General features: G+C 36.5%; 1 protein-coding gene across 3 annotated transcripts in view; it reads right to left on the minus strand.

Moving 5' to 3' along the window:
* The window catches only part of GABRA2 (gamma-aminobutyric acid type A receptor subunit alpha2), a 159527-nt gene that overhangs the window by 55919 nt on the left and 80564 nt on the right, over nt 1–23044 (minus strand). For all 3 annotated transcript variants that reach the window (XR_005720694.1, XM_040238140.1, XM_040238139.1), the window contains 4 exons: nt 22568–22788; nt 18359–18441; nt 13616–13759; nt 12449–12601 (listed from right to left, as the gene is read on the minus strand). Coding sequence is in view for 2 of the 3 variants with exons in the window: in XM_040238140.1 (XP_040094074.1) it covers nt 12449–12601; nt 13616–13759; nt 18359–18441; nt 22568–22788 (601 nt within the window). In the remaining variant the exon portion in view is untranslated. The remainder of the gene's footprint in view (nt 1–12448; nt 12602–13615; nt 13760–18358; nt 18442–22567; nt 22789–23044) is intronic.

Consider the following 23044-nt stretch of genomic DNA (forward strand, 5'->3'; position numbering starts at 1 on the left):
TATAATTCTATTTCTACAGAGCTACAAAATTAAGGTACAAAGAGGTTAAAAAGACTTCCCATAACTTTCCTAATTTGGTAATAGTACTGTCAGATTTTGAACCAAGATACAAGCATTCCTTGGAGATATTACAGGTTTAGTTCAAGACCACCACAAAAAAGTGTGTATCACAATAAAACAAGTCACATGGAATTTTATATTTATACTATACTATAGTCTATTAAGTGAGTAATAGTATTTGTTTTTGTTTAATCACTCAGTCATGTCCAAATCTTTCATGACCCCATGGACTATAGCCCTCCAGTCTCCTCTTTCCATGGGATTTTCCAAGCAAGAATACTGGCGTCGGTTGCCATTTCTTTCTCCAGGGAATCTTCCCAACCCGGGGATAGAACCCAAGACTCCTGCATTGGTAGGCAGATTCTTAACCACTGAGCTGCCAGGAGAGCAATGTCTTAGATGAAAAATACTATTACTAGAAAGTGCTAAGCATCATCTGAGCCCTCGGTGAATTGTAATCTTTTTACAATAGTAACATCTAGGATCACTGATTATAGATCACCGTAACAATAATAATAATAAAGTTTGAAATACAGTACAAATTACCAAAATGTGACACAAAGTGAGCAGATGCTGCTGGAAAGATGTCACCAAGGGACTTGTGTCATGTAAGGTTGCCATGAACCTTCAAATTTGTAAACAATGCAACATCTGCAAAGTACAATAAAGCAAAGCACAGTAAAATGAAATAAGCCTATGCTCTGGTTCTAAAATATGAACTCTCAATCATTTCATGATCTTCATAGGAAACATATTTTTTTTTCCTATTGTAGTAGAAACCACTAGCTGCCTATCCTATATTTAGTCAATCTATATTAGAACACTTAATTTATTCAGGGTGACAATTTCTCAGACTCTCTGGTTATGAGACCAAGTTAGGCTAAAAATATATGAATAGAGATTATTTGGAGGGACTTCTGGGAAAGCTCATTAATGGCAAACACAGAGCTAGAAGATGTCTTTTGCCTTTCTGCTTACATCTTCCTGTTTCCTGGATACGAATGTGACACCTGGACCACCAACAACCTTTTTGACTCAAGAAGCAAACTCCATGCTAAGGATATAAAAGAAGAAAAAGAGAAATAAACTGACTGCCTGGTGCCTCTGGTGTTAACCATATCAGTCTTGTAGCATTTACTTGAGGATTTCTTTCACATGGAAAAAAAATTTTCTCATATAAGACATATTTTGGATTCTCTGATATATAAATCAAATTGAGTCATGGAAATGTGTGATCTAAGTAGAAACATGAGCAATCCAACCATATCCCTTTTGGAGGTTTAATTATTCCAAAATTCATATAAGAGACGAAGGTAAGGCACTTGCAAATGCAATGAACTTTGTACATATAAACTCTGCAGTTTTAGCATTTGAACTCCCTGTACACTTTTACCAAACATACACCCTAACAGATGTTTGTTATTTGGTTCTGTATAGAAAAAAACTCTCTATTCCATACTGAATGCAATATTAAGGTGAAAATACCAGGACATATTTCTTACATATAAAGTCATTTATATATGTCTATGAAAGAAAAAAGAAAGTGAAAGTCGCTCAGTTGTGTCTGATTCTTTGCAACCCCATGGATTTTATAGGCCATGGAATTATCCAGGCCAGAATACTGGAGTGGGTCAGTCAGTCAGTTCAGTCACTCAGTTGTGTCCGACTCCTTGCAACCCCATGAATCGCAGCACACCAGGCCTCCCTGTCCATCACCAATTCCTGGAGTTTACCCAAACTCATGTCCATTGAGTTGGTAATGTCATCCAGCCATCTCATCATCTGTCATCCCCTTCTCCTCCTGCCTCCAACCCCTCCCAGCATCAGGGTCTTTTTTAATGAGTCAGCTCTTCGCATCAGGTGGCCAAAGTACTGGAGTTTCAGCATCAGTCCTTCCAATGAACACCCAGGACTGACCTCTTTAGGATGGACTGGTTGGATATCCTTACAGTCCAGGGGACTCTCAAGAGTCTTCTCCAGCACCATAGCTCAAAAGCATCAATACTTCAGCACTCAGCTTTCTTCACAGTCCAACTCTCACATCTATACATGACCACTGGAAAAACCATAGCCTTGACTAGATGGACCTTTGTTGGCAAAGTAGTCTCTGCTTTTGAATATGCTATTTAGGTTGGTCATAACTTTCCTTCCAAGGAGTAAGTGTCTTTTAATTTCATGGCTGCAATCACCACCTGCAGTGATTGTGGAGCCCCCAAAAATAAAGTCTGATACTGTTTCCACTGTTTCCCCATTTCCCATGAAGTGATGGTGAGACCAGATGCCATGATCTTTCTGAATGTTGAGCTTTAAGCCAACTTTTCCACCTCCTCTTTCACTTTCATCAAGAGGCTTTTTAGTTCCTCTTCACTTTCTGCCATAAGGGTGGTGTCATCTGCATATCTGAAGTTATTGATATTTCTCCCGGCAATCTGAATTCCAGCTTGTGCTTCATCCAGCCCAGCATTTCTCATTATGTACTCTGCATATAAGTTAAGTAAGCAGGGTGACAGTATACAGCCTTGATGTACTCCTTTTCCTATTTGGAACCAGTCTGTTGTTCCATGTCCAGTTCTAACTGTTGCTTCCTGGCCTGCATACAGATTTCTCAAGAGGCAGGTCAGGTGCTCTGGTATTCCCATCTCTTTCAGAATTTTCCACAGTTTATTGTGATCCACACAGTCAAAGGCTTTGGCATAGTCAATAAAGCAGAAATAGATGTTTTTCTGGAACTCTCTTGCTTTTTCCATAATCCAGCAGATGCTGGCAATTTGATCTCTGGTTCTTCTGCCTTTTCTAAAACCAGCTTGAACATCTGGAAGTTCATGGTTCACGTATTGCTGAAGCCTGGAGTGGGTAGCCATTCCCTTTTCCAGGGGATCTTCCCAAGCCAAGGATCTCACCCAGGTCTCCTGCATTTCAGGTGGATTCCTTACCAGCTGAGCCACAGTATAGTCATATATTCATAGATAAACTTACTCAGAAATGTGAAAAATGATTTGGCTTCAAATATACAAATAATAATTGTAAACTCATGATTATTCTTATTTATAGGAAGTCTTGAAGGATGTTAAGCAACTGAAAAGACAAGAAGCCACAATTTCACAAAATAAGCTATATGTTTACACAAATACAAAATGAGTTTTGTACTTGCAGATATACTGCTTAGTCACCAGAGCCTTGAAAGCATAAAACCTGAGGTTTAAGATTAAAAGTTTCCCAAGTGCTTTCTCATACCAATGGCAACAGAGGGCAACTGTCTCATCATTAAGGGAGTTTTGTTTGTTTTTTGTTCAAGAATACCCCAAGCATCTAGAACCATGTGATAAATAAGTACTCAGTAAGTGTTGGTATTGAATGAATTGGGCAAGAGCACTCAGAGAAGGTCAAAGGAGGCTTTCATCACCTATCATTGCAAGATACGTGGGCAGCCTTTGAAGAAATAGCTTTGAAAAATATCAAGCTGCCTCTACAACCACAAAATAAATGCAATATCCAAAATACAGAAGAGATAAAACCCAATACAATGGGGCAACAATTCTAATATCAGAACTGTGCACATTTTAATCTCAACTCCTCTACCTGCTGTCTTGTTTGCTATTTTTTTTTTATTTTATTCATGGCATGAAGCCAGACATCAAATGTTGAGAAATTTGACATTTATCTCCAAGGGCATTTTAATTTCTCAACTGTGTAAGAGTGGGTTTTTTTGTTTGTTTGTTTTTTAACTTTATCCATCAAAAAAAAGCTCCGGAGGCAGGAGGAGAGCAGATGATCATTATCAGCTTGTAGAGCCTGTAGACCTGACTGTGGACTTAGAGAAGTCTGGGGAGGACAGATACTTGCTTAGGTAACTGCTGGGCATCGTCATCAGATGATATTAAGACTCAAAAGGAGGCAGAAAGATGAAGGGTGAAGTGAAAGATGGAATGAGAATAGGAGGCTGACAGGCTTCAAGTATCATTCTGGACAGAACACAGGACTTTTATTGTTTACTTGTACACAATAAAATATATACATGTAGGACTTCCCTGGAGGCTTTACAGAAAAGAATCTGCCCGCAATGCAAGAGCCCCAGATTCAATCCCTGGGAAGACCTCCCGGAGAAGAGAATGGCAACCCACTCCAGTATTCTTGCCTGGAGAATTCCATGGACAGAAGAACCTGGCAGGCAGGAGTCCATGGGGTTGCAAAGAGTTGGACACAACTGAGTGACTCACACACACACACACACACACACACACACACAAACATACATGTATACCAACATGGAATTATATTTATCACAAGCTTTGCACAGAGTAACTCATAGAGATAATACTAAAAATGCTTTTACCATCTAACAGTTTACATTTACATGAAAATGTCTATTGTTAACCATTTATATAAAATTTACGAATTCAAATATAGCCTGGATTTTTAACTTTATATGTCATTTTATAACCAATCTTTTGAAACATTTGCATATTTGTTACAGTTGAACCTAACAGCCTTGATCCTAACACATTCTGTTGATTAAAAATTAAATATTTATTCACCTATTCATCTCTTTTCTATACTTAGGTAGTCTTCTATTTGCATGTTTTTACCGAATGCATCTATGTGATTTATGCTATGAAATCTGTCTTTATTCACCACAATGCAGTATTTTATTTTCCTTACAATCTTTATTAAATGAATATTTCATTATTTAATTTCATTTAATATGCTGTATATTTACATATAAATTTAGATCTTCCTGGAAAATCAGTTCCGTCCTAATCATTTCCTTTCTGTTTTTAATTATTATGTAAATTTCCTAAAAATGTATTTTGTCCATTATTTGTGCTCTGAAATCATGTAATATTGCTTTTCAAGCCATTCAAATTGAAATTTTCTCATATTTTTGGCCACATCCATTTTTATGTCCTTGTTTCAATAACTGGCAACTTTTGAAATGGGTATCTAAGAAGATGTCTAAATCCTGAGAAATTCTTGAGGTGCTCATTCAATGCTGTTTCTTTTCGAAGCCATGACTTAAAGAATGTTTTATGGAGATCAAAGTCGCATAATATACAATTAACCATTTTAAAGTGTACAATTCAGTGGTATTTACACATTCACAGTGTGCTGCAACTACCATCTCTATCTAGTTTCAAAACAGTTCTAGCACCCTGGGACACCCAGTTCTTACTACGTAATACAACACATTTTACCCTGTATCCACCTGCTGGCAACTACAAAACTGCTTCTTGGGTTTCCCTATGTTGGATAATTCATATGAAAGGAAGAATAAAATATGTGACACTTTTCTTCCACTCTCTTTCAATTAACATAATGTTTTTGAGATTCATTCATGCTGTAGCATGTTATCAATATTTAATCCTTTCTAAATGCTGAAGAAGCTGAAGTTGAAGGAATCTATGCAGACCTACAAGACCTTCTAAAACTAACACCAAAAAAGATGTCCTTTTCATTATAGGGGACTGAAATGCAAAAATACGAAGTCAGGAAACACCTGGAATAATAGGCAAATTTGGCCTTGGTGTACAGAATGAAGTAGGGCAAAGACTAATAGAGTTTTACCAAGAGATTGCACTGGTCAGAGCAAACATGCTCTTCCAACAACAGAAGAGAACACTCTACACATGAACATCACCAGATGGCCAACACCAATATCAGACTGATTATATTTTTTGGAGAAGCTGGATACAGTCAGCAAAAATAAGACCTGGAGCTGACTGTGGCTCAGATCATGAAACCCTTATTGACAAATTCAGACTTAAATTGAAGAAAATAGGGAAAACCACTAAACCATTCAGATATGACCTAAATCAAATGCCTATCTGATAGACAGAGTGCCTGATGAACTATGGATGGAGGTTCATGACATTGTAAAGTAGAGAGGGATCAAGACCATTTCCCAAAAATAGAAATGCAAAAATGCAAAATGTCCATCTGAGGTGGCCTTACAAATAGCTGTAAAAAGAAGACAAGCAAAAAGCAAAGGAGAAAAGGAACAATATACCATTTGAATGCACAGTTCCAAAGAATAGCAAGAAGAGATAAGAAAGCCTTCCTCAGTGATCAGTACAAAGAAATATAGGGGGAAAAAAAAACCAGAATGGGAAAGACTAGAGATCTCTTCAAGAAAATTAGAGATATCAAGGAAACATTTCATACAAAGATGGGCACAATAAGGGACAGAAATGGTATGGACCTAACAGAAGCATTAGATATTAAGAGGTGCCAAGAATACACAGAAATGTATAAAAAAGATCCTCATGATCCAGATAATCACGATGGTATGATCACTCACCTAGAGACAGACATCCTGGAATGGGAAGTCAAGAGGGCCTTGGGAAGCATCACTACAAACAAAGCTAGTGGAGGTGATGGAATTCCAGTGGAGCTATTTCAAATCCTGAAAGATGATGTTGTGAAAGTGCTGCACTCAATATGCCAGCAAATTTGGAAAACTCAGCAGTGGCCACAGGACTGGAAAATATAAGTTTTTGTTACAATCCCCAAAAAAAGGCAATGCCAAAGAATGCTCAAACTACCCCACAACTGCACTCATCTCACACGCTAGTAAAGTAATGCTTAAAATTCTCCAAGCCAGGCTTAAACAATATGTGAACCATGAACTTCCAGATGTTCAAGCTGGTTTTAGAAAAGGCAGAGGAACCAGAGATCAAATTGCCAACATCTGCTGGATCATGGAAAAAGCAAGAGAGTTTCAGAAAAACATCTATTTCTGCTTTATTGACTACGCCAAAGCCTTTGACTGTGTGGATCACAATAAACTGTGGAAAATTCTGAAAGAGATGGGAATACCAGATCACCTGACTTGTCTCTTGAGAAACCTATATGCAGGTCAGGAAACAACAGTTAGAACTGGACATAGAACAATGGACTTTTCCCAAATAGGAAAAGGAGTATGTCAAGGCTGTATACTGTCACCCTGCTTATTTAACTTATATGCAGATTACATCATGAGAAACGGTGGGCTGAAAGAAGCACAAGCTGGAATCACGATTGCCAGGAGAAATATCAGTAACCTCAGATATGCAGATGACACCACCCTTATGGCAGAAAGTGAAGAGGAACTAAAAAGCCTCTTGATGAAAGTGAAAGAGGAGAGTGAAAAAGTTGGCTTAAAGCTCAACATTCACAAAATGAAGACCATGGCATCTGGTCCCATCAGTTCAGTTCAGTTCAGTAGCTCAGTCGTGTCTGACTCTTTGCCACCCCATGAATCGCAGCACACCAGGCCTCCCTGTCCATCACCATCTCCTGGAACTCACTCAGACTCACATCCATCGAGTCAGTGATGCCATCTAGCCATCTCATCCTCTGTCATCCCCTTTTCCTCCTGCCCCCAATCCCTCCCAGCATCAGAATCTTTTCCAATGAGTCAACTCTTCGCATGAGGTGGCCAAAGTGCTGGAGCTTCAGCTTTAGCATCATTCCTTCCAAAAAAACCCCAGGGCTGATCTCCCCTCAGAATGAACTGGTTGGATCTCCCTACAGTCCAAGGGACTCTCAAGAGTCTTCTCCAACACCACAGTTCAAAAGCATCAATTCTTCGGCACTCAGCCTTTTTCATAGTCCAACTCTCACATCCATACATGACCACAGGAAAAACCATAGCCTTGACTAGATGGACCTTAGTCGGCAAAGTAATGTCTCTGCTTTTGAATATACTATCTAGGTTGCTCATAACTTTTCTTCCAAGGAGTAAGCGTCTTTTAATTTCATGGCTACAGTCACCATCTGCAGTGATTTGGGAGCCCCCAAAAATAAAGTCTGACACTGTTTCCACTGTTTCCCCATCTATTTCCCATGAAGTGATGGGACCAGATGCCATGATCACTTAATGGCAAATAGATGGGGAAACAGTGGAAACTGTGTCAGACTTTATTTATGGGGGCTCCAAAATCACTGCAGATGGTGATTGCAGCCATGAAATTAAAAGACGCTTACTCCTTGGAAGAAAAGTTATGACCAACCTAGATAGCATATTCAAAAGTAGAGACATTACTTTACCAACAAAGGTCCATCTAGTCAAGGCTATGTTTTTTCCAGTGGTCATGTATGGATGTTAGAGTTGGACTGTGAAGAAAGCTGAGTGCCAAAGAATTGATGCTTTTGAACTGTGGTGTTGGAGAAGACTCTTGAGAGTCCCTCGGACTGCAAGGAGATCCAACCAGTACATTCTAAAAGAGATCAGCCCTGGGTGTTCTTTGGAAGGAATGATGCTAAAGCTGAAACTCCAGTACTTTTGCCACCTCATGTGAAGAGTTGACTCATTGGAAAAGACTCTGATGCTGGGAGGGATTGGGGGCAGGAGGAAAAGGGGACGACCGAGGATGAGATGGCTGGATGGCATCACCGACTCGATGGACCTGAGTTTGAGTGAACTCTGGGAGTTGGTGATGGACAGGGAAGACTGGAATGCTGCAATTCATGGGGTCACAAGGAGTCGGACGCGACTGAGAGACTGAACTGAACTGAACTGAACTGAATTGACTTTCCTCTTAAGAAATCTGTATACATATCAGGAACCAATAGTTAGAACTGGACATGGAACAATAGACTATTTCCAAATAGGAAAAGGAATATGTCAAGGCTATATATTGTCATCCTGTTTATTTTACTTCTATGCAGAGTACATCATGAGAAACGCTGGGCTGAATGAAGCACAAGCTGGAATCATGATTGCCAGGAGAAATATCAGTAACCTCAGATATGCAGATGATATCACATTTGTGGCAGAAAGTGAAGAAGAACAAAAGAGCGTCTTGATGAAAATGAAAGAGGAGAGTGAAAAAGTTAGCTTAAAACTCAACATTCAGAAAACTAAAATATGGCATCTGGTCCCATCACTTCATGGCAAATAGAAGGGGAAACAGTAGAAATAGTGACAGACTTTATTTTGGGGGGCTCCAAAATCACTGCAGATGGTGACTTCAGCCATGAAATTAAAAGACACTTGTTCCTTAAAAGAAAAGTTATGACCAACGTGGATAGCATATTAAAAAGCAGAGACATTACTTTGTCAAAAAAGTCTGTCTAATCAAGGCTTTGGTTTTTCCAGTGGTCACATATGGATGTGAGAGTTAGAGTATAAAGAAAGCTGAGTGCCAAAGAATTTATGCTTTTGGACTGTAGTGTTGGAGAAGACTCTTGAAATTCTCTTGGACAGCAAAGAATTCCAACCAGTCCATCCTGAAGGAAACCAGTCCTGAATCTTCATTGGAAGGACCGATGTTCAAGCTGAAACTCCAATACTTTGGTCATCTGATGCAAAGAACTGATTCATTTGAAAAGACCCTGATGGTGGGAAAGATTGAAGGCAGGAGGAGAAGGGGACAATGGAGGATGAGGTGGTTAGGTGGCATCACCAACTCAATGGACATGAGTTTGAGTAAACTCCAAGAGTTGGTGCCAGACAGGGAGGCCTGGTGTGCTGCAGTGCATGGGGTCACAAAGAGTCAGACACAACTGAGCAACTGAACTGACTGACTGACTGACTGATAGGTGGCTGATATTCTACTGTAAGTATATACTATATTTTGGTTATCCATTCATCTACAAAGGATATTTGGATTGTTTCTATCTTTTGATTATCACGATTAATGTTGCTATAAACATCTGTGTACAAGTTTTGGTATAAACATGCTTTCATTAATCTTAGGTAATACCTAGAGGTGAAATTGTTGGATCATATGTTAATTCTATGTTCAACTTTTTGAGGGACCTCCAAACAATTGTCCACAGAAGCTATACCTTTTTATACTCCCCTTGCAATTTATGAGGTTTTCTATTTCTCTTTTCTCACCAGTACTTAAGTCCCTTTTTTCTTTTGGTTTATTCATTATTATGGCTATGCCAGTACTCTTGCCTGGAAAATCCCATGGGTGGAGGAGCCTGGTAGGCTGCGGTCCATGGGGTCGCGAAGAGTCAGATACAACTGAGCGACTTCACTTTCACTTTTCACTTTCATGCATGGGAGAAGGAAATGGCAACCCACTCTAGTGTTCTTGCCTGGAGAATCCCAGGGACGAGGGAGCCTGGTGTGCTGCCGTCCATGGGGTTGCACAGAGTCAGACACGACTGAAGCGACTTGGCAGCAGCAGCAGCAGCAGCAGTATGTATAATATGTATTTTATTGTTGATTTGATTTGCATTTCCTTAAAATACAATGATGTACATTATTACTTGTGTTTGTTTGCCATTTGTATATTTTGTTTAGAAAAAAGTCCATTTGAGTTTCTTGTCCATTTTCTAAAATCATGGTTTTGGTCATTTTGTTTTTGAGTTGTAAGAATTCCTTATTTATTCAGGATATTAAACCCTTATCAGATGTATGAAATGCAATTTTTTCTCCCAAATGTAAGTTGTCTTTTCATATTTTTGATGATGTTTGAGATACAAAAGTTTTCAATCTTAGTGAAATTCACTTCATCTGTGTTTCTTTGTTACCCATGCTTTTGATGTCAAATCTAAGAATCCACTGTTAAGATCCAAATTCATAAAGACTTATCTGGCATTTTCCTCTAATAGACCCTGTATTGTCTTCTAATAGTTTTACAATTCTCAGTTTTACATTAATGTTTTATACCTGTTTAATTGTTGTGTCAAGGAGTGAAGTGGGACTCCATCTTCATTCCTTTTCACCTGGCGGTCATCCAGCTGTCCCAGCACCATTTGGTAAAAAGAATACTACTTCCCCACAGAAGGGTCTTGACACCGCTACTGAAAATCCATTAGTCATAGTTGTTTGTTTGTTTCTGGACTCAGTTATATTCCATCGGTCTATATGTCCATCCTTATGACACTACCACAGCGTTTTGATTAATGTAGCTTTATAATAGGCTTTGAAGCTGGGTAGTGTGAGTTCAGCAACTTTTTTCTTTATTGATACTGTTTTGGCTATTTGGAGCCATTTGCAATTTCACATGAATTTGAGGATTGACATTTCTGCCCCAAAAGCCATTGGATTTCTTACAGGTATTGAATCTATAGATTGCTTTGGGGATAACTCCTATCTTAATGGTACTATCTTCCCAAAAAACAAACATGAGATATCTTTCCATTTAGTTAGGTCTGCTTTAGTATATTTCAGCAAAGTTTTATAGTTCTTAGTGGACAAGTTTTTACCTACATGGCCACATTTGTTTCTAGATATTTTATTATTTTGGGCACCATTATAAATGAAATTATCTTTTAAATTATTCATTTCTAATATTGAGACTAAAATTGATTTTTCACCACTGATAATAAGAACAGCTAATAGTTACATAGCATGTATTAAATGCCAGGCATTGTTCTGAGCGCTTTACACATGTCCATGGTCTCAAAACACTATAGTCTATAAGATATAGTTACATTATATTAACACGGCCTACGAGGATGTCTCATCTAGGCCTCAAACTACATTTCTATCTGTATGCATATCCACTGACACTGAAACAGCTCACTGTCACTGAATACATTATGTCCTTTCATCCTGCTATATTATTGCATACTTTATCTTTTTTTGACTAGGATTTTTGTCCCATCTCATTCATCTGGGAATCTCCTACTTATCCTTCAAGACTTAGTTTGAATGTTAACTCAGCTACTTAATCAGCGCTCTTAGGGAACATCCATGCTGCTGAATATTTTTAATGGCTTGCATGTGTCTCTTTTATAATGCTTTCATCTTGTGTTGGCATTAGCTTTCCTGCTTATTCTGGTGCTCTCCACCACAGTAGATTCTCACTAAAGCCTTTCTAAATGAATGAGTGGACCAAATACACAAAGTGGCCTACTTTGTTACAAAATGTGCTCATCTTAATTCATATATCTAAAAAGCAGTAACCAAATTTCCCTGCATGTTTTAAATCAAGAAACTTAATTTTGTTATTAAACATACTACTGATAGGAAATGAGGGATCTCTTTCTCTTTCTCCTCCCCTTTCTCCCTTATTCTCTCTCATTTAAGGTACTAAGGTCATCTTTGTTCATCTAAAAACTAATCCCTCCCCCCCCAAAAAAAAACCCAACAAATAAAGTAAATATAAAAGCTTAGAAATATGGTATTGTTGAACTTTATATTAAAACCTCTAAGAATATTCTTCTTATACTAACATGAAATGAAGTGTTGATAAGCAAAATGATTTAACAGAAAGAAGATAGTGTATTTCAGATTTGAGAACTGTTTATATTCCTTGTCAAGAATGGGACACTGACTCTGTATTTTACTTTCCTGAGCCTCAGTTTCCTCATCTACAAGGCAAAGCCAAATACTCCCTGCTCTGTACACGACAAACTATTGGGGTGAGGATCAAGAGATAGAATGCTTTTGAAAGTATGCCATGAAACAAAATGTGCTGTACAGCACAGTATGTAGTTAGTCACTCACCAAACACTGTTCTTGCAGGCACAGATTCTCTGTTAAGCCAGAATGACACTTGGGAGAGAATGACAGTCATGATGCAAGGCAGATATGTCTGAATCACAAAATATCCAATTTTTCTTTTCAAGTGGAAATGAGCTGTCATTACGGTATATTCACCTAGAAGAAAAATTTAAGAAGCTTAAGAAACTGTAGTAGTCAATAGTTTGAACATTTTGGAAATGGAAGGGATTAGAGAAAAAAAAAATCCCTGATTTAAAAATGCAAAGAATTCATCCCATATATGGCATGGAAAATATATAACATTAAAATGCCATTTAGCATAGCAATAGTATTTAAAAGAAAATTTTTATATGACCAAGGAATTTGCATTGCTTGTATACAGTATGGTATTTGATTTTTCTCTCTAGGTCATGCTTACTGACCAAAGGATAGAGGATTCATAAGTGCTCTCTGAACATACATTATCTTAGTTGCTCAGCTCCTCATCCTCTTTGGTACCACCTTCAAGCCTTTGCTTTAATTGTTTTCCAGTCTAGCCCTACTTAGGCTCTTTGTGGTACTGATCTCTGGCCACATGTCCAAGACTGATCTTTTGGCCCAGATTTTAATCCTATCACCAATTCTGAATTTACCAGTCTTAATGTCTTCTCTAATATACTGGGGTCAGTTCTGTCTGATCCTCATAGCTACCTTCCATTCTGCTCTCTGGGTTTACATCTGCCAGATGTGAGATCATGAGTTCATACAGCTGTGTTTTCTTAGGGAGGGTTTCAGCTTTCCCACAGAGGCTAGTAGTAATTATTTATAATCAAGCATTGAATAGTCATAACTCATGCAGCATAGGGGGAAAAGAATTAGAAAATAAGGGAAACTGTAACACTGATAAGGTAAAATTGGCTCGTCTCAAAAGACAAGTTAGATCAGTGTTTTTTTAAAACTTTAATGCACATCTTGGAATCTCCTTAAAATCTTGTTATAAAGAAGATCCTGACTTAGTAGGAGTCAGGCCTGAGAGTCTCAATTTCTAAAAAGCTCCCAAGCACTATCTATGCTACTAGTTCTTAGACCTCAAGAGAAAAAAGGTTTTAAGCAAACTGATACATTTCCAATGGCTTTAACCCATTAACTTTCTTAGAAATTGGCTTTTCTTTAGACTCATTTTTTACTGACCTGTGCTAGACTTAATTGTCTCCTTCCCAATTGATTGGCCCAGCAGATCATATTGATTTAACCTAGAGCCATCAGGAGCAACTTGTACAGAATCAGATGCATTGTATGTCCAAATGTAAGTAACCTCTGAGGTTGTATATGCATCTGTAGGAAATTAGGGAAAAAAAAACTTTTTAAGCATTTTAGTAAGAATCATCAATAATAATATCAAAGGTTGTATATTTCATAGAATTATTATTTACTATAAAACTGATATTTAAAGATCATATTTTTAGGGTAAAAAGTGTCTTTGAAATTTCAATAAGAAGGGCGTGAAGCAGATCAAGAGAGGCAACTATGACCATAAGGATATTTTCACTGCAACCACTTTGAGCGACAAAGATCGAATATCTCTTTAGAATCTGCAAAAATCACTGGGCTCTGAGATGGTTAAAATGTCTTCCATATTCCCAAAGTAACAGATGAAGCCATTGCAGTACACAGGTTACAAATACCCAAGGCCCATTTAACTAGTTAATTTAGAAACAGCCATTGCTGACGAAATAATAATTGTATTCCAAAATGACATTGTTTTCTGGACATAATGGTAACTTATTTCCATGTGAGAACATTAATGATATATATTGTATTTAAAGTATTATCTTTGTAGTTAGTTTTGTAGACTTTTCTTCAAAACCTTCACCTAGTTAAGAGTTAAATCACTTAGCTATCATGATGCAATACATTTCATTAGACGAATGAGAATTTTGCTGAATATGTAAAATAACTCAGAATGCTACAGTTTCATAAATTGAAAACACTTTAAAACATATTCACTTTAAAATTAATGTACAAAAAAAGAAGTAAATTACAGTAATAAAAAAATGAAAAAAAAATTAATTATTGCACACAGATCTCACTGGACTATACTTGCATAGCATCCTAATTAAGCTGTATATTGGCAGGAGGAGACAGATCACGTACAGACCAGATGTAACTTTCTGATTTATTTGGCCAAAGATACAGGACTTAGCAGAAGTGAGATGACTGTAAAGCTGGAGAGCAAGCAGCGCATCTTGTCTCAGCACATCTCTGGCTCTGGCATTTCCCTTGCGCCTATATGTCCTGAGGGGGAACAGGCAGAGTTTCTCCACAGTTGAATAAGCAGACAATTCTGGCTGTCCTACTGACCTTCCGAAGAACTTCTATGCACTTGTGCTCATGGGAATATTTAGAAATATTAGTTACTTCTGGTCCCTGAGCAAAACTCAGCATCACAGTCACATTTTCAATTGAAGGAGAGAAAGAACCAGCTGTCTCCAGCTGTCTGCCTCTAGGTCTTCAGGACACTGGAAAGCTCATTTACCTGCCACCTATACATTTTCTAGGTTAATACCATTGTTCTGGGGTGGTTCTGGTACTTACCTGGAATGAAAGTCTGTGACCACAAGTCCATTCCCACTTAAGCATTAGTTACAATAAAGTTATTGTTGTGTCTTATTCACTGCGTGATCTTTCAATGACATACTACAATGTATCTGCTTTTCTGAATGTCACTAGTGAAGGTTAATATCAGTGAAAGACATGTACACATCTACATCCACAAGTAAATTACATTATGTAAAATATTTTTGTGAAATAGCATTCTAAAAATATGTGTATTTATATTATTTATATATATATCATATCATTGTTTGTATATACATATATTTAATAGCAAATATCTTCCTATAGTTTGCATATGAATGAATTCAGTTTCTCTAAAATCTAAATTTCTATTAATTAATTTCAATTAATCATTGATGATTTTGTTGTTATATATAATTAAGTAATCTTAGTAATGTGTATAACCAGCAATGCATTCTCAGATTATCAAGTGGCTTGTTTTGAGTACATATAATGACTTCTCTTCAATAAAATTTCAAATGACACATAATTTAATAAGCTGAAAAGACATCACATGTTCCACTTTATATCAGAAGACCTCAGAGTACTCAGCAGTTGTAGATCTTAATACATATAAGGTTTTATTTTAAGCAATTATAATAATTCCACTTTTGAATTTTGATGTTTACCTTTAAACATAAATAAAAGAAAATGAAACTCTGCAAAATGGAGAAATTTTTGAGAAACTAGTAAGAGACTGATGGGAGGGACTCTTTCTTACTCATAGCTATACTTTTTGCACCTGTCATAAGGAAAACGCTCTTGCTTCATTCTTGCTAGATTAATCAGGAACATATAACATTTTAATTTTGTTATTTACTATTATGAAAGATGGAAATCTGGATGGAAGCTCAAGAATATGTTAAAATGACTGATCCTTCCCATATCTTTTATAAAAAGGAATTATTTCATTTGTTAGGTAGTAATATGTTTTTTCGATTTGGGGTCTGGCGAGAAAAGAGAGAACAGAAAGTTATGCAATGCAGATTTGAGGCATTTTCTGGTCCACAAACACACATATAAACTCAGAGACTGTTGTGATTTTTCAGTGAAGTATAAAAGGAGAAAAAGACAAATTTCTTTATAAATTGCATGTCTAGATTAGGTTCCATTACATAATTTTAATTAATTTAAATCAATAATCCATTTTGAGTCCTAATCTGAATTAAGGAGTAAAGGCATACTAACAAATTCTTAATATTTGATAACCAAAACAATACCAAAATCATTTTAATTGTTAATTTTTTTCCCCAAAATTAAAATTTATTTTAGGATGATGCCCAGAGTACTTTTAGATTTCCATTCAGGAAGTTTTAGATCAAATTAAATAGCAAGGAATTGTATAAAGATGTGAAGCAGTAGCAAAAAGCAAAACAAAACTGAATTCAAAATTGTAATTTAGTAGAAAAGATGCTTCTTTTATTTGAGGATAATGATAAAACTCCAGGAATTCCATCACTTGTGGGAGTCAAGGAAATTTTTTTAAACAAGTGAGAAGTAAATGATTAGAAGAAAAGGCCATGGCCCCTTCTGCCAAAATTTGTCTTGCCAACATTTTAAGTTTTGGGTTGGCCTGTTGGTCCATATTCCATACTGCTCTCTATGTCTCAAGTATGTACTATTGGCAAGGATAAATAAAATAATATGCAACTTTTTTTAAACTCTATGTGTCAGAAAGTAAATATAGAGAAAACTAAGTAAGCGCAATTCAACAAAAAATGCCTAACAATAAGCTCTACATGTTGCCTGCAACACTTCTAGATACAGAAAACCATATTCACAAGCACACAATACTACATTTGTCTGAAGATGCACTATTAAGACATGTTAAATTTTCATTTAAAATATTTTCAGGTGTATCTATTTCATATTAAGAATTGAGACATCACTTATGTTTAGTGTCTTAATGGCACTAACTTGTCCACTGCAAAATGCCTTTCCTTCTTAGATCATTACTGCATCTTCAATAAATACTTTCTTTGGTATCAAGGCTTTTCAGTTATCTAGTTAATACAATTTATGCAATGCAAATGAGCTTTATTGTGCTGCATCTAATGTAGTTCCCTAGCTTAATGTTTACTTGGAATAACATGATTGACTATCTTAAATAATTTTCGAAGAAGTGCTAGTACTGAAGTAATAGTTTCCATGACAGGAAATGAAGGCTTTGTAATTATACAAAGAGAAGATTCTCAAAGAAAATTGGGAACTGACACCTTTTGTAATACAGAACAGAACAAATACAATTGAACTTCTCATTCCACAAAACTATGATCATCAAAATAATCAGAGGGTTTTGCATTCATATTGGCCATCATTCTTCCTTATTCTTCATTTGATACAGTCTGTGAGCAGAAGGTACATTATTTAGTCATACATATTTTTAATCAGCTGAGAGAACTGCATTTCTGTTCAAGAGTGTGAAAAGTCAGAAGCTGCTCAGAATGGACAAAGATGGGGTGCTAGAAAGAGCATGGTTTCTGAAAAGGTCAGGCTATGGAACACTCTCACAAAAGAGAGAAGCTGCTTAGCCGTGTCCATGAATTTATCCTGAACCTGCCCTGAATGCCCTGTGGGCCTAGGGAGATGATTTGACCTTCCCTCTTTTCAATTATTCTGGTAGAGCTAATGCTTCTGGTTGACATACAAGATATAACCTCAGTGACCTATACAACAGCCAAATGCACAGTGCCTTTTCTGAAATACTTTTTGTACACAGAAAGTGCCCACATGACGCAATCTTGCTCCACTGACTCTTTCAAATTTATTTTAGAAAAAAAATCCCTCTATTATTAGAAAGTAAAAAGATAATTACAGAGATCCAGCTTCATTTTTCTTTTTTTTCACCTATTCTCTGCTGCCATTTGTGTCAGGCTGATCACTAAACAACAGAATCTATCCTTAACATTTTTACTCTCAGTTGAAAAAAAAAAAAACACTTTATGTTGCATTTTTAATGTATTTGCACTTGAAAAAGGAGGTAAACGATAATAGTCCAGAACTTCAAGGAGCTCCCACTTTTTCGTATGTATAAAAACATACGGTGTTTTTTACTAGCAGTAAGGTAAATGACAATTAAACGTGATAATTAAGATATAATGATATTTGAGAATACAGGAGAATACAAATTTTGTATTTGAGAATACAAATTTTGGGCATCGATTACTTGAGGGGAGTCAGTATATTTTTTGTTTCTACATCTTGTTAGAAAAGCATTAAGCATCCCATCATATGAGAAGGAAGTACACAATTAAGTTGTGATGCTGACCATCTTTGATTTTATTGACCCAAAACATGTACCTCCATCCCCATACTTACAGCTGCCAAATTTCAGAGGACATGAGTGGGCATCCATTGGAAAATCCTCCAAGTGCATTGGACATTCAGCTTGAACTGTAAGCCTAAAAGTCAAAATTCCACTCTTTGTTTAAGTAAATTGGCAAGTCAAGATAAATCACTCCTTATTGTTGTCAATAGAATTAATGATGAATGATGAGGTAGGACCTTCATCATGGTATCCGATTAGGCTAATTCACATTTAAATATGCTTTTGTTCTTTCACATTTAGACAATCGTTCAGAAGATATTAGCATCAATAAAATCTGAGCGCAAGTAACAAAACCTAATTAAAAATACACTCTACTTAAGCATTTCCTACTCTGTGGTTAGTTAAGAAAAAGTTATGTACATGTTTTTGAAGGTTAGTTTCCCATTAACTTCAATATTAACATCTGAAATCTTAAAGAAAAAAATGAAAAAAAATCTCTATCATAAAAAGAAAGCTATTTTCTCCCAATGTTCCATCAATAACCATATAGCAAAAGTGGTACAAGAATTGAATAATGCCTTGGGGAAGTACCTTTCAAAATTAAAAAATTGTAAATGAATATTATATACTATATATAGAAACATATGAAAGTGAAAGTGTTAGTTGCTCAGTCATGTCTTATGCTTTGCAACCCCATGGACTGTAACCCACCAGGCTCCTCTGTCCGTGGAATTCTCCAGACGAGTATACTGGAGTGGGTTACCATTTCCTCCTATAGGGGACTTTCCCAACCCAGAGATCGATTCCAGATTTCCTGCATTGCAGGTAGATTCTTTACCATCTGAGCCACCCAGGACGCCCATAGATACATATATATGCTAGTCTCAACAAGATATTTCTAGGATATATATATGCATCTGTCTTTATTTATATCTGTAAATACATACATCAGTTCAGTTCAGTCGCTCAGCTGTGTCCGACTCTTTGTGATCCCATGCATTGCAGCACGCCAGGCCTCCCTGTCCATCACCATCTCCCGGAGTTCACTCAAACTCATGTCCATCAAGTCAGTGATGCTATCCAGCCATCTCATCCTCTGTCGTCCCCTTCTCCTCCTGCCCACATCCCCTTCCAGCATCAGAGTCTGTTCCAATGAGTCAACTCTTCACATGAGGTGGCCAAAGTACTGGAGTTTCAGCTTTACCATCATTCCTTCTAAAGAACACCCAGGACTGATCTCCTTTTAGAATGGACTGGTTGGACCTCCTTGCAGTCCAAGGGACTCTCAAGAGTCTTCTCCAACACCACAGTTCAAAACCATCAATTCTATGGCTCTCAGCTTTCTTCACAGTCCAACTCTCACATCCATACATGACCACTAGAAAAACCATAGCCTTGACTAGACGGATCTTTGTTGGCAAAGTAATGTCTCTGCTTTTGAATATGCTCTCTGGGTTGGTCAAACTTTCCTTCCAAAGAGTAAGTGTCTTTTAATTTCATGGCTGCAGTCACCATCTGCAGTGATTGTGGAGCCCCCAAAAATAAAGTCTGACACTGTTTCCACTGTTTCCCCATCTATTTCCCATGAAGTGATGGGACCGGATGCCATGATCTTCGTTTTCTGAATGTTGAGCTTTAGGCCAACTTTTTCACTCTCTTCATTCACTTTTATTAAGAGGCTTTTTAGTTCCTCTTCACTTTCTGCCATAAGGGTGGTGTCATCTGCATATTTGTGGTTACTGATATTTCTCCTGGCAATCTTAATTCCAGCTTGTGGTTCTCCCAACCCAGCGTTTTTCATGATATACTCTGCATATAAGTTAAATAAGCAGGGTGACAATATACAACCTTAACATACTCCCTTTCCTATCTGGAACCAGTCTGTTGTTCCATGTCCAATTCTAACTGTTGTTTCCTGACCTGCATACAGGTTTCTCAAGAGGCAGGTCAGGTGGTGTGGTATTCCCATCTCTCTCAGAATTTTCCACAGTTTATTATGATCCACACAGTCAAAGGCTTTGGCATAGTCAATCAAGCAGAAATAGATGTTTTTCTGGAACTCTCTTCCTTTTTCCATGATCCAGAAATTTGATCATGTTGGCAATTGATCTCTGGTTGCTCTGCCTTTTCTAAAACCAGTTTGAACATCTGGAAGTTCACAGTTCACGTATTGCTGAAGCTTGGCTTGGAGAATTTTGAGCATTACTTTACTAGCGTGTGAGATGAGTACAATTGTGCAGTAGTTTGAGCATTCTTTGGCATTGCCTTTCTTTGGAATTGGAATGAAAACTGACCTTTTCCAGTCCTGTGGCCACTGCTGAGTTTTCCAAATTTGCTGGCATATTGAGTGCAGCACTTTCACAGCATCATCTTTTGGATTTGAAATAGCTCAACTGGAATTCCATCACCTCCACTAGCTTTGTTCGTCATGATGCTTTCTAAGGCCCACTTGACTTCACATTCCAGGATGTCTGGCTCCAGGTGAGTGATCACACCATCATGATTATCTGGGTCATGAAGATCTTTTTTGTTTAGTTCTTCTGTGTATTCTTGCCACCTCTTCTTAATATCTTCTGCTTCTGTTAGGTCCATACCATTTTTGTCCTTTATCGATCCCATCTTTGCATGAAATGTTCCCTTGGTATCTCTAATTTTCTTGAAGGGATCTCTAGTCTTTCCCATTCTGTTGTTTTCCTCTATTTCTTTGCATTTATATACATATATATACATAAATATATATATACATCTTAGAAATATATTTTTGAGACTAGACTGTTAATCAAATTATGGACAAAAGCCTATAATTGTTGAATTATAAATGTTAAAAGAAATATATTTTGTATCTTCAAGATCACATTAAAGAGTAATCATAGCAAATTTATTACAAAGAAAATTATCGATTTTTTCCATTTGCACAAAGGTAAAGTAGATAAAATAGGTACTAATTTGAAATTACAGATGAATCTCTTATGATGACCAAAACAAATGTGACCAACAATTTAATTATAATGTGTATATTTCTAAGAGCTTCGCAGGTGGCTTAGTGGTAAAGAATCCGCCTGTAAATGCAGGAAATGCAGGAGATGCGAGTTGAGTTCAGTCCCTAGGTTGGGAAGATCCCCTGGAGTAGGAAATGGTAACCCATTCTGGTATTCTTGCCTGGAAAATTTTGTGGACAGAAGAACCTCGGGGTAGGGGGGCCCGTGGTGCTACAGTCCATGGGGTTACAAAAAGTCAGACATGACTGAGCACAGCACAGCAAATACTTTTAAGAGAGTATTTAAGTAGAATTCTATGCAATTTTTTCCAAAATCCCAAATTTCCAATTTTTTTCTTAATTCACAGGACTGATTAATGTATAAAACCAAGCAGGATATGATATCTGTATTGTAAGATTCAACAAGAGAAGCAGAATGAATAGCTAGCTTCCATTTTAGACAATGGTTATTTAGTAATGAAAACTAAAAAAAAAGTTTTTTCTTTAAAGATCAGGACTGCATATTGTCCCTTTTTAAATAACTTTCACAACTGAAATTTACCACTTAACATTTCACATGAAATAATAACACATCAAGTGCCTGGAATACACATCTGTGTATATATAATGCTGACAAAGTCTTTATCAAATTTTACATTTTAGATTATACATCATTTTATTAGATTTGTAATTGTTTTCCTTGTTACATAACATTTTAAAAGATTAATTGATGAGAAGAGTTAAAATGGAATAGTTGCTAGAGTCAACAACTATATATTTCTTTAGATAATTTTTAAGATTGTATCATCTGAACTTGGAGTTACAAGGGATTGCTGAAGTTATAAAAGTATTTTTTCTTTCCTAAGGAGGTTCAAAATAGTAAGTGAAATTTGCTATAAAAAGGACTTAAAATTTTGAAGGACCAGTTCATGACATATTAAAAATAAAACATCATGCTAGTATAAAGAATATTTTAAACTGTACTGTTAAAATTTTATTTAACTCCAATGTAGTATGAAAAGTAAATTGACAAAAAAATAAATAATTTTTTAACAGCTACAGCAATTTTTAACTTTTAACACACTAAAATGAGATTCAAACTCATAAATACTACTTTACCTTTGCTTTTTAATATTCAAGCATTTATAAAACATATCTGGTTATCTCAATAATCTGTTATAAAGGCATTCAACTTGCTAGTACTTGATACCTAGTTTGGCTGGTTGGTTAATACACAGATTCCTCAGTATTAAAAGGCAACATATCAGATCTAAACATATACCTCATTGTGTACAGCAGGGTCCCATCATCCTGGATTCGGAGAAGCTTATTTGGCATTGTCATATTGTGTGCCACCGATTTCTTCCCATTGTGGAAAAAGGTATCTGGAGTCCAGATTTTGCTGGCCATTAAATTGTTGAGTCGAAGGATGTTCATAGGACCTTTAAATTTTAATCGTTCATCTTTCCATTTTTGTCGAAAGAAAACATCTATTGTATATTCCTGAAATAGAAAAGAGAATTTTTGAAAATAATAATTATTTTAGATACAAGGATACTATAAAATTAGAAAAAAGTAATAATATAGTTTAAAAACAGAGAAAACTATTTTGAGAAGTGAATTTTGAAAAATCATTCCTTTATATTTATCAATAATTGTTGCCATTTACAAAAGGATAAAGCATGTATATTCACACAATTAGCTACACATTATGAAAAGAAAATGAGAAATACTTTCTCTGACCTCTTTCAGTTGAATA

This window comes from Oryx dammah, unplaced genomic scaffold (genome assembly GCF_014754425.2).
Source record: "Oryx dammah isolate SB20612 unplaced genomic scaffold, SCBI_Odam_1.1 HiC_scaffold_3, whole genome shotgun sequence".
NCBI classification, from domain to species: domain Eukaryota; kingdom Metazoa; phylum Chordata; class Mammalia; order Artiodactyla; family Bovidae; genus Oryx; species Oryx dammah.